General features: G+C 43.3%; 1 protein-coding gene across 1 annotated transcript in view; it reads right to left on the minus strand.

Annotated features, from left to right (window-relative positions):
- Positions 1–323: 323 nt before the first annotated feature.
- Positions 324–12,776, minus strand: part of CTDP1 (CTD phosphatase subunit 1) — a 69,063-nt gene continuing 56,610 nt past the window's right edge. Inside the window, exon 13 of the mRNA XM_048507878.1 lies at positions 324–1,346. Within this exon, the coding sequence (XP_048363835.1) occupies positions 1,205–1,346 (142 nt within the window). The 3' untranslated portion in view covers positions 324–1,204. The remainder of the gene's footprint in view (positions 1,347–12,776) is intronic.

Genomic DNA, 12,776 nt, shown 5'->3' on the forward strand with positions numbered 1-12,776 from the left:
CTACCAACCATATTGCTTTTTATTGACTTGTCACTATAATGAATACATAGCGCTCCTTCCACCACAGTGTCCCTTGAAGCATTAAAACACCATCTGTCCAATGAAATTAAACAAGAATCCTGTGATCAACCTACAAGTATTCCTTGACAACTCAATCAGCAAGCCTAACATGAGATTAGATCATCATATGCCTGGCATGCATATATTGAAGCAATTTTAGTCTCACACCAAAATATGCTAATTATTTTCATTCAAAAAAGTGCAGCTTATCTAATGGAAGCAAAATAGAAGCATCAGCATTGCAACTCAAACTGAAAACAGAGTTTACAAAATGAATTTTTATTAAATGAAAGAATCTGTTTTGTGGATCAAATATGAAATAGAATATACAAAAACTTTACATCTGTTCATTCAAAGAAATAAAATGCTATCTAGTATGAGCTATCAGCCATTCTTCCAAAACAACACAAAATGGATAAATATTTTTATGGCAGTACATGAACGCACAGAGAATCCTGTGCTAGAACTGCAGCTTATAGAGAAGCAAAGTTAAAAATCTAAATGTTTCCTAAAAGATACAACTAATCCACAAAAGTAACTTAAAAACATGGAAGTCAATCATCTTATATTCTCTTACAAGCAAGTGGCAGACAAATTAAGTGCAGAGTTCATGAAGCTTGCATATCACATTCTTAGTTCCTATACAAATATAAACTGTTCTTTGTTTCTTTTTTTTAAATCTCTATTTGATAACAGCTCACTGTGAAGAAAACACATCCATTCAGGATTGCTTCACCTCTTCCATGCAGTTATATTTGTTAGAAGGTCTCTCTTCCTGAAGCTTGGAAGCCAAAGCTATCGTGGCAACATTCCTCAAATTTTCAATTGCAAATTTTTGTGCAGCTCTGTTTTATGAAGTTCTCCAGAGTTCTAAACATGTCTTTGGCATACCATACCAAGTCCCTCTTTAATACTTTCCTTTTTTTAAAAAAAAGTATATATTCCTTTAGTAAAACACCTTAAAAGCATCTATTTCAGTTTTGTAAAATAATGCATCAGATCCTCCTATGCCATTCTGTAAAATATACACCGTATTTTTGAAGGGGAGAATGCCCCGTGTGAACATCGACACAAGGGGCCTATTTGAATTGTGAGTGGTTGCAAAAAAGAAACACGTAATGATACATTTCCTTGCACATGCAAGTCACATAAAGTCATTCAGTTCAGCTTCCAGGGCTGCCGCCATTTCGTCGGCCTCAGAACTGCTGCCTTCTTCATCTTCATTGCTGGACCCTTTGCTCGATTCACTGGCAGCATCGTCGTCATCCAGCTTTCGCTTGTGGCCCCTACAAAAATGGACAAACATGGTTGAAATAGTTAAAATGTCATTAAACTATATTAAAAACAATCTTGACAAAGAAACCAAGTTGTAAAGCTTTTACAAGCTATGCACGGAATATTTTAGATAGTTGTTGGATGCTGAAGTGGAAATTAATGTTTCCAGGCCAAAAGTCGTAGGACCCTTCCGTTTGCTATCTCTCTCACTCCCAGAAGCTGTTTAATTTAATAGGCAAGGATGGGAATTGGACTGCCAGATTTGCCAGAACTACCTGGGGTGGGGGGTATTCTTCTTATACTTGCCACTAATAAGTTTAGTTGCCTGTGATGGATATAAAGGGATTGGGTATTCATAACATGAGCAACTCTTGCAGTGTAGTGACACACTGGAAGGTAACTAACATGGAAAAAAACCCCTTTCATTTTCTTTTATATAGACTATAATTTATTCTGCCTTCGAGGAGTTCTCTTTCTTCATTCTTGGCAGAAAAACATTCTATTGTCACATGATGCCTTGTACTGGACAATTAATCAGAAGCTGTACTGAACAATCGGCTTTTTAGGCGACAGATCTTGGGCTGTGTCCTACAGCTTGATTCCAGTTATGCTGGTTATAGAAGGCTATCTCTACCAATTTTGCAATCTGAGTATGAATTGTTCTGGATCCAATCATTGCTAATTAATTAGCTACACAGATGCCAAGGTACAGAAAGAACTACACAATGTTCCAAAGTATAATCCAGAAAGACGGTAGTCTGATGTCTTGCCAATATAAAGAGAAATACATGGAGGTTGCACATAAACTATATTACTGGTAAGCTGATATAAGAGAAGGAAATCCTACAATGGTATTTGTTCTCCTACTAATTAACTTCAACCAGTGAAGCCTAATTAAAAATGAGGGGGGAATTCCCATGAATGGTAATCACCAAGGCAGATTTTCTTCTTCTTATCCATGATCCCTGGACAAGTCAGATTAAGATTCCCTTGCAGATAAAATGCTCCCGTAAGCCTCCTCCCGAAGAAAGGACTTTCTCTGTCATGGTACAATAACTTCCTCTACAGGGAGATTCATCCGTTTCTCTGCACCTTTATCTTTCACCTGCAGGTGAATTCTCTTCTTTTTTGTTTCATCTGGCACATTCCCCCAAATAGTTAGTGGCCCTCCATTCTAGTGTTACGTGTTTCTAATTAATTAACATTATTTACAGTCCACCTTTCTCGCTGGGACTCAAAGCAGATTACACAGAACGAGTCAAAACAATCAAGAAGATGTGATGTTCAATAAATGATGAAATATTTGAGTTGCAGAACTAGCCAGCCGTCTAAAAAAAATAAAACTGAAGCACTGCATAAGTGTTAACACGACACATTAAATGATGCAAAATTACACAATGCGATCCAACCCACAGCAAGCTATATATAGGAGAACAGACCACAATCCCCAATAATTTAGCTTGTGAATCATTTAGTACAGTGCAATTCCATTGCCTGCGCAGAACAGTCCTCTCAAATAATTCAGGTTTGCATAGTTTGCAGAAGGCAGGAGCGTGAAAGCCTTCCTGACCTCCTTGGGTAAGCCATTCTACAAGGTGGGGGCCACAACAAAGAAGACACACGAGGACAGTTTATGACTTTGCCCATGTGCAGGTTGGCACCTGCAGAATGCCCTCCTTCAATGAGCAAGCCTGTTGTGAAGCATAAGGCAAGAGACAGTCTCACAGATATGAGGGTCCAACGCCATGAAGGAACTTCTCTGTGAAAGCCAATACTTTCAACTGAGTCTGGTAACTCAGAGACAGTCAGCGGAGTGACTGTAGAATGGAGAGAATACGCATGCTCCATCTAACTCCCGACAACAGCCAAGCTGCAGCATTCTGCACCAACTAGAGTTTCTGAATTGATTTTGAGGGGAGAAAATGTACAGTGCACTACAATAGTCTAGTTTCAGTGTCACCAAGGCATGGATTCAGGCAGCCAGGTAAGCTATGCTGTTACTCAAAATGCTGGAGTCTGCCCCTTTTAGAGTGGGGGAATTTGTGAGGGCAGACCTTGCTTAATGGGAGGCTGGATAACTTTACAAGATCTTTTCCACCCATGTTTATGGAGGTTGTTTCCGCAAGAAATCCACAGGAATCCGGAGTAAAAAGTTTAACAAGTTTTATTAAGAAAAAGTACAATAAATATATAATCACACAAATGATAAAAGCACACAAAGGATTAACACAGACCCAAGATATAGACAACGTTGTGGGTATAGGTCTAGAATACAATGGGATTTTCAGGGAGTAAAGGTGATCATTACCTGATCTAGAAGCAGTATGGTCCAATGAACAAAGTTCAAGAACGCACGGTGAGCTCCAATAGAGGTGGGGTAGAAAGCAGTGCTGGGATCAGCATTAACTGAACAAAGAGATGCCCAGCAAAATACTGAACACCTCATGCCAGGTGGATAGACTAGTTATATGGAGAAATGGGTCCTGGGACTATGCTAAGTGACCCAATCTTCCCAGGACAAAGGCAGCTCTTGTTCTCCAGGAGAGAACAAGAGAGAAGACTTAGGCTTAACGTTAGAAGCATGGGGAGTGCCTAGAAATGATTAGATTTGGGAGTGAAAGGGATACAATCACAGCTCTGAGACAATTCCAGTGCAGATGAGGGTGGTCGTTGTAGAGGTTAGTCAGGAAGCTAGAAGATGAAATTAGTGCTTAGTAGAATGGCTGGTAGGAACTCTTGATGAAATTATTTTAGCACAGCCTTTGTTTCATGGGAACAGGTAAGCAGCAGTCAAGGTGAGAATTTGTTTCCCATGCTAGAGGCTGTGTCTCTCCCTGATTTCTTGAGGAAAAGATGTGGCTGCTATTTGCCAGTAGATGTTTACTTTGAGCTAATGCAGGGATGGCATCCATCTTGGCACTGAATCACTAGGCTACCTCTAAGGTTGAGAGGATAGGTAGAGATGCTGCTGTCCTAAAAAACAGGCCTCCCACACCCACCATTGGCTTGTCTAGTGACAGAATCAAAGTAAGGGGCCATTTTTAAAGCTATGTTGAGTTAGAAGAAAACCCTTCTTTTGTAACTGCATCAATTTGCTTCTCCAGCAATAATGTTGGGTCCAGTATAATTCTGAGGGTCTTATCTGAGTTGGCAAAGTTGGGGGAGCATAATGTCGTTCAAGACCTCTACCTTCCATTACTAAAAGTGGGATGCCAAAATCTGCAAAGGCGATTCAAGTTAAATGTCATAGCAAGGACTTGTCAATCATTGGTTATTGTATAATGGGGTTGGACATTAGATATTGATCAGTAAGGCATAGACATAATATGTCTTGCTGATATAAAACGCAATTAAATTAATGGAGGATTTTAAAACTATATTGATCCCATTTAATACTCTATAGCCTGGTTACAGGACTTGAGTCTACTTACAGACTTTATAGCCTGGTCGGCATTTAAATCAGAGTGTATGCTTGATAATTTATCAACAAAAATCTTTGCAAAACTATCACAACTAACTGTCTGGTCCTGAAATAATGAAGGCTCAGTTTTAGGGCTCCACAGATGCTGCGCTACCATGGTCGTGAACTAGCTGATGCAACAGCAGCAACGAAGTAACATTTCTTAGCCACTGTCACTACCACTTCAAAGGTTTATCAGTGAGCTTTATAACATGATCTGTCAGATTCAGTATGGGTTCTTCACCAGTGTCACTCCCAGCCCTTTTTAGATCACTGACTGTCAAGGAAATCTGAAAGCCAAGGTCCTATTTAGGGGCAAGTCAAGCAAGACAGAAACAAAAAAGCTAAAGTGTGAATCCTCACACTCCTGGGCTGTTTCCGCACGGGCGGAATACAGCGCCCCAGGGACGCTAAAAACTGCGTCCCTAGGGAGGGGTTCGCACGGCCTTGCCACCCCCAAGCGGCGCAAAGATGATGCTTCCAAACTTCACTCCCTGAGCGAGTTTTTTTGGCAGCAGCAACTTCCAACTGCTGCTGTGTGAATGGCAGCAGCTGGAAGGCGCCATTCTCCCCCCCCCGAATGTCGTACCTTGTCTCCTGGCTTCCGGCGCGTCACAGGACACACCCCTTGGCCTGCAACTCCAGAGCCGCTGCTCCAGCCTGCAAGGGGGTGGGGTGTCAGGAGACGAGGTACGGTGTTAAGTGACGGCGCAGCCTGTGCAAAGGCAGCACCGCCGCCTGCAGCCCTACCGGAACTGTCCATGTGAACGGTCCCGGGGGGTGCGTCGGCATTGTTTATGCCGACGCATCCCCGCACAGCGCCCGTGCGGAAAGGGCCCTAGATATGAATGCCAGTAGCCCCTTGCTCACCTCCCAGCCAGCCAGAGAGCAAGGGACAAAGCTTCTAGTCCTCCAGGGACTAAGATCAAGAAAATCACCCTTGCAGAGTAGGATGCTTACAGAAAACAATCACATTTTGTAGATGGAGACAATTGAAGTGTTCTCACTTCAAGAATACCACAAAATATAGCGTATTACAGAACTGTGAAGGAATATGTAATAAAAGAGCAGTAAACAGTGAAGATTGAAAAAGGCTGTAAATCTTAAAGCCATTTGTAAGCACTGGTTCAAGATCCAGATGATACCTGTAAGTCTGAGTCCAATAGGATTTTAAAATCTAAAATCCAAGGTAAGGTTTCAGATTTTGGCTGCAGAAACTGAGGAAGAAAGTAGCAGCAACAACAGACTATATTCTATGTGCTTCAACTGAGTACATCTAAAGGCCAAACTAGATATTATGCTGGTGTTACTTTTGTGTGGGTTGAGATGACTTCCTGTCGAGCGGAAACAAAGATTGTTTAAAGTGCAAAATGGGTGAGTAGCAGAAGTATACCAACCCTTGCCCACATCTTCCCTTTTCTCTCAGACTCTGCCAGTCTTAGAGTCTTATCAGCAGACAAGCAAAAGGTACAGGGGAAGTACAATTGACACCAAAAAGATTGCTAATGTGTTGTGGACCCATAAAGTCCAGGGTGGCCCTAGATTTCCATCAAACTGAGCTATTAAACCTAACAAAATTCACAATAAAAAATCCTGAAACCATGTTTTAAATACCTGCCTGCCTTAGCGAATGATGAAAGACGACCAGAAAACAGTTCTTCAATTAGCAAAGTGAACCATTATATGAATTTATTGTACTTGTACTTCCATTAAGATTTTATATAGGATTTAGATTCCTTCCACTGCAATTTGACCCAGGGAGCTTCTGTTTACTATTCTCCATGTAGGGACTTGTGTTTGTAGTTAATCAGATAAATTTCGGCTCCAACATCATTTATGCTAGCACAAGTCTCTAGTCTAATTTATTGTCTGTTGTCTGGGCGTGAGCCCCAACGTGGGGCCCGGACTCATAGCAGAGCCGCGCGAGGCCGCGGCAACGCCTGCTCCCAGGGAAGAGACGGCGCTGTGCCGGCTGGCCGAGGTGAGCGGCCTCGTCAATCCGCCTCCTCTCCACCCCGGCAAGACACCGGCTCCCCACCACGGCGACTCACCACCTCAAGAACTGGATGGGATGCCGATCCACTGGCCCATCGATCCTTCAACCTGTCAATCAGCCGATGCGCTGGCACGGACGCGCCATGCCGGGGGAGTGAGGGGGCGGGGCTCTGAGCCCGGCCGGGCTCGCTTAGCCCCAGCTGAGGGCAATAGAGGAGATCAATAGGGGTGACAGCTGGGACGTGGCAGGGAAATGAGAGAGGGAAAAGGATATAAGGGGTGGGAAAGGAAGCTCGGGCATTGGCTGAGGGAAGAGGGTGGAAGGGAGAGCTGTGAGGAGGCAGGGAAAGGAGACTGCTTAGTCGAAGAGGACAGGGAAAGGAAGGGTCCTGCAGACCAGCTGTGCTGGAAAACAAGCTGGGGAACCTGCGTTGAGCCCCATCCCTGTGAGGGTACAACAGGGAAGGGGAAGTGGTGGGAAGCCTAGTAGGCGGACCAACCCCCGCTCAGTGAAGTAACAGAGCGAGGGGAAGGGTGCAGGAAGGGTGTCAGGGGACGCCCAAACCTGAGGCGCCCTGTGGGCGAGACTATTTAAAACATCGGCTGGGGAGGACAACCCCCAGGTCAAGGGAGGTGGGATGGCACATTCGCCCCAGGGGGACGGGCGGTCAGGGGAGGCGGCACATCTGTATAATGGAAACAAACTATTTATCAGAGGCCTGGCTACTTATACCAAATGTCTAAGGTATTTAGATGAGGAAATTCAGCCTATAAAAATAAAATCTTTTTTTCAGAAAAGTTATATGAAGGTAACGGTTTTAGACATTATACAGTATTACTAAGACAAGCCACAGTTTAGTTATTAGATCAACAGTTGTCAAAGATGACTGTGTTTTGACAGAAAAGAAACAGAAAATGGTAAGAAAATACCAAGATTAGCATTGCAAACCTTTTAAAAAGGTGTTGAAGTCTGGGAATAGCCAAAGTAAGGAAGCTGTTGTGTAGGCCAATCCGGAGAAGATGCATGCTATGCACATTCGACATTCTGACCAATGTGCATTAAATACACCCATCTTAATCTCTCATTTAAACTGTTTACAGATCTCACTGATCAACTGTAAATAAGGGAGCTTTTTTCATTTTGTCAAGTCACAGTTGAATTATGGCAACCCCTGCAAGGTTACCAAAGCAAGGGACATTAAGTGGTGATTTGCCATTGCCTTCTTCTGCAAAGTCTTCCTTGATTGTCTCCTACCCAGATCAGATCACCCTGGGCTATCCAGGTCAGGACACATAAGAGCTAGGCAATATCTCATTAACAAAAGATAATGAGAACTTAATCAAAATGTAACTCATGTGCCTGACTACACTCTTGTTTGCAGAGACTTAACATTTTACGCTGGCATCTGGATAAACCCACAGCAAAAATATTCCCACAGTGCATCTGTAACATTCAAGAGACACCTGCAATAATCTCTAGAGAAGACAGCCTATCATAAGACTAGTAGTATTATCTTTGGATAATTACTGTTGTGAGCGATATATTTAAGATGCTTTTGTTCTAATGCTGATGCCTTCTCCTTTGCTCCATATATATGAGAGACCCATTAAATGAACACTGGTACAACAGGCATTGTATAGACTACAGAAGTGCAGTACAGTATTTAGAACAATGATCTAAGAGTACCTGCAACAAGAAAGAAGACAACTTCAACAAGTAAGAAGAGACTCTGAGAATTATCAAAGCTTGGCTACCAGTACTTAAAAACACCAGAATCAAAGGCCAAGGGCATGGTAAGTTCATGGACAATGGACTCCACCCAGACACAGGATTTGCATTCACCAATACTGCTGTTGCTGCAGGGAATGCAAATGCGACTACAAATCTAAATGGACTGATAACCCCACCCGCAATACAATGAACTCAACCACACCTTTGCATATCAAGTTCCACCCAAACACTTACTGATTGCTTCCCCACCCTGGGACATGGACAATATATACCCCACTAAACATTCCCTTCTCACTAGACACAGTGTGTAACAGACTTCTCTCTGTGATACATCTCTGAAGATGCCAGCCACAGATGCAGGCAAAATGTTAGGAACAAGATCTATCAGGCCACAGCCACACAGTCCGGAAAACCCACCACAACCAGTTGAATCCGGCAGTGAAAGCCTTCAACAATACATTAAGAGTACCTTTCTTCTTTAAGCAGGAGATATAAAACAGTTTGTTTTTCAACTTGGTTCTCAGTAAATCTTAATCATATTATTCAGGAGCTTTTCTATCAGGTTCTTGTTGGTCTATGAAAACTGTCAACTGATAGAAAAATGGACACAAAACAGACTTCGTGAAGTTAATAAATTGTTCTGCTGGAAGACATTAGTCTTCTAACAAATGGTCTTTATATGATGTATGCATAAGGAGCCTTTTGAAATAAACATATTGGTTTAAAACTATGCAAGTTAATCTAATTTTTCCTTTTCACACATTTAAATTTACAACAACGATTTCTGGAAATTTTGAAACTGTGTGAAATAACCTGTCCTTTACATTTTTTCAGTCAAATCACATGCTTTTCAGTCGTATTTGTGACTTCTCAGGCTCATGCTGCCTAACATAGTGGGAAGGGAAACCATATTTGATATTAAAATGGAGAACTTGATATTAGGCTGAAGGTAATTGCAAAGCTGACTCATAACAAAATAGCCAAGTTCCTGCGGGGGAGGAGGGAGATGAACGCTCCCTTGACCACTGTTCTACTCTTAGGCTTCCGAAGGGCTCGTCCAAGTTCAGATCTCGGAAGTTTAGCTGGGTTGGCCCTGGTTACTACATGGATAGGCGACCTGCAAGGAAGTCCAGGGTCGCTATGCAAGGTCAGTCAATGGCAAACCACCTCTGAATATCTCATTTTGAAAACTCTACAGGGTTGGCATAAGTTGACTGCAAATTGATGCCAGTTTAAATGCATATTTATGTATTTATTTATTGCATTTTTAAACCACCCTCCCCCAAAGGGCTCAGGGCAGTGTACAACAGATAAAATATGCAATCTAATAAGCTAAAATCATGTATAATAAGTTAAGCAATTTAACAACAGTAAAAGTAATAAAAATCGGAACCATTTCATAAAAGCAGATGGCGATAAACCCTCTCGCCTCCCACTCCTCCCTTGCGCCCACAGGAGGCCCAGATAGTATTGGATGTTATCTTCAGCCCAGCTGGCCAAATGCCTGGCAGAACAGGTCCGTCTTGCAGGCCCTGCGGAAACTCCCACAAGTCCCATAGGGCCCTGATCTCCCTAGGGAGCCTGTTCCACCAGGTAGGGGCTAGGGCTGTAAAAGCAGAGGAGAGGAGGGACCTGACGGGGCAGTATGGGGAGATGCGGTCCCTCAGATATGCAGCCCAAACACAATCCTGTCGCAGCAGAAACAATGTCCCCTTCTTAAATACAACTAAAAGTGTGTAGAAGTCAATTCTCAACTCCCCACCTACCAACCTTTGCAGCTGGTTTCTGGATCCTACCTTTTAACCCAGCCTCACAGTTGATCTACTTCCTTAGTCTTGATGAAATTGCTGAACATCCGCCATCTTTGAACCCTGCACATTCATCCTCTGACCTGCTTTTCATCACCTGCTCCTGGACTGGACTCCTGCCCACGTTTTGTCTTCAGGATCAGGCTAGTATATTTTATTTCTCCCCTTTTATTTCCCAGATTGTTACTGAACTGTCTAACTGCTTGCCAGTACCCCTTCCCCAGATGTTTCCCTTGTTTATATTTCCAGCTTAGAATTTGTTTAGGATAGGTTTTGCCCTCCTTAGGATTGTACCAAAATCCCCATTAAAGTCCATATTTCTTATTAAACCTTAAATCAGAACTGTCATCATTTTCCTGCTGAAACTTACTAGTTTAGGTAGAAGATCCCTGTTTCCCACTCCTGCACAAACACAAAAGCTAATTTCCCATATCAATCTGAATGCATTTTGTTATGTTTGTGGGGGTGCAGTAAAAACAAAGTACTTTCTTCATTAATAAACATTCAGAGGATGAGACAGCACTGAATACTTTCTGTCTTTAAAAGCTATTTTGCCCTCCACGACGTTAACCTCACCAATGCTGACTGAAACCAATTACAGGAACATGCATCCCATCACATGTAACTTCACAATTTATTAATTTTCATTAAATTGAATGAATTGTTGAGCATCTTCAGCAGCGGCTGAAGCCTATGAACCAACCATGCTTTCCTGCATTTTTCTTTCCCCAGCAGTTCTATGACTCCAAAAAGTCAGTTATTGCTTCTGGGGTGTGCTTAAGGACAAATGCCACTCAGAACAGTGGGCTGCAGTGGGTTGGTCAAAAGGGTGATTTACCCTCCCTCTTGTGTGAGTGGACAGCTTGCTTGACCAAGTTTCCTTCCCTATGGGGCAGTGACGTATAGATTTTTTATGGGGGGGTTGGGGGGAAGGCCATGCCCCCACCCACCCCTGGGGGCATGGCCACACCTTCCCAAGCCGCACCCCTGGCCTCAGTGCTTATAAAAGCAGCTCTCTGAGGCCAGAGATGTCAGACTCCCCTGCCCTGCCCGCCCCGCCCCCCCACCGGCTGGGCTCCCAGGTGGTAGCCAGCAGTCCCTTCTCCCTCCCCTCCAGGCAGAGGGGTAGCTAGGGAAAATATAGCCTGGTGCAAAACCTGAGGTTTGCGCCCCCTCCCCCACATGGGTGGCTGCTGTGATGCTGAAATCCACCCCCAAACAGCATCACTTTCAATGGTGTTTAAATTAAGGAGCCCAGATTCTCCATTTAAATCTATCTTAAAGGGAAAATCTGGGGTCCCCAGTTAAAACAACATTGAAAGTGATGGTGTTTGGGGTGGATTATTCCCCACAATGAAACAGTATCACTTTCAAGGTTTAATCTGGGGATCTCAGATTCTCCCTTTAAATCCATGTTGAAGGGGTTGGATTCTAGGGAAATTTGGGGAGTGCCTGCTGTCAGGGGTCAATTGTTAAGCAAGCATCACCAAACTTTCAGGGTATCTTTAGGAGACTCTCCTGATGATACCACCCAGGTTTGGTGAAGTTTGGTTCAGGGGGTCCAAAGTTATGGACCTTCAAAGATGTAACCCCCATCTTCTATTAGCTCCCATTGGAAACAATGGGGGATGGGGCACCCCTTTTGGGAGTCCATAACTTTGGACCCCCTGAGCCAATCTTCACCAAACCTGGGTGGTGTCAGCAGGAGACTCTCCTGCTGACACCACCTAGGTTTAGTGAAGTTTGGTTCAGGGGATCCAAAAATATGGACCCTCAAAAGGGTAGCCCCATCTACTATTAGCTCCCATTGGAAACAATGGGGGATGGGGCACCCCCTTTGGGGGTCCATAACTTTGGACCCCCTGAACCAAACTTCACCAAACTTGGCTGGTATAATCAGGAGTGTCGCTAGCCTAAAAATGTGCCCCCTGCAGGCCAAAAACCGGAAAAAACACTTTAAAATACAAAAAACCCAAATGGGGGGCGGAGAGTCGGACATGCAATGGGGGGGTGTTTGAACCTGAGAACCCCCCCCTTACCTACATCCTTGCTATGGGGAGAAGGAGGAGTAATTTCATCCAATTCTCTCCTTAATGAAGCTCTCTGGGCCACATCTTACTCTGATGGAAGATAAATCCATAGACTTTACTCCATAGCAGTAATAGAACTGAAAATACCTCCATATGCATGAACAATACAGTACCATATCGTTTCCAACTCCTAATAAAAGCTGAAGCAAAAACCTGTTTTATTATTCTGAAAAGTGACAGAGAATACTTCTTCAAACACCAATAAGTTTTCAAAGATGTTTTCCAGACCTTATTGGGCTTTTGGAGTATTGCCCCCAACTGCCAGAAGAGTAACGAAACACTGTTCATTTTTAAAGTTAAGAATCCTTCTTGTGAATTATGAAATAGCAGAATTTTTAAAAATCCCGGTCACCTTC

The sequence above is a fragment of the Sphaerodactylus townsendi genome, linkage group LG09 (genome assembly GCF_021028975.2).
Source record: "Sphaerodactylus townsendi isolate TG3544 linkage group LG09, MPM_Stown_v2.3, whole genome shotgun sequence".
NCBI classification, from domain to species: Eukaryota; Metazoa; Chordata; class Lepidosauria; order Squamata; family Sphaerodactylidae; genus Sphaerodactylus; species Sphaerodactylus townsendi.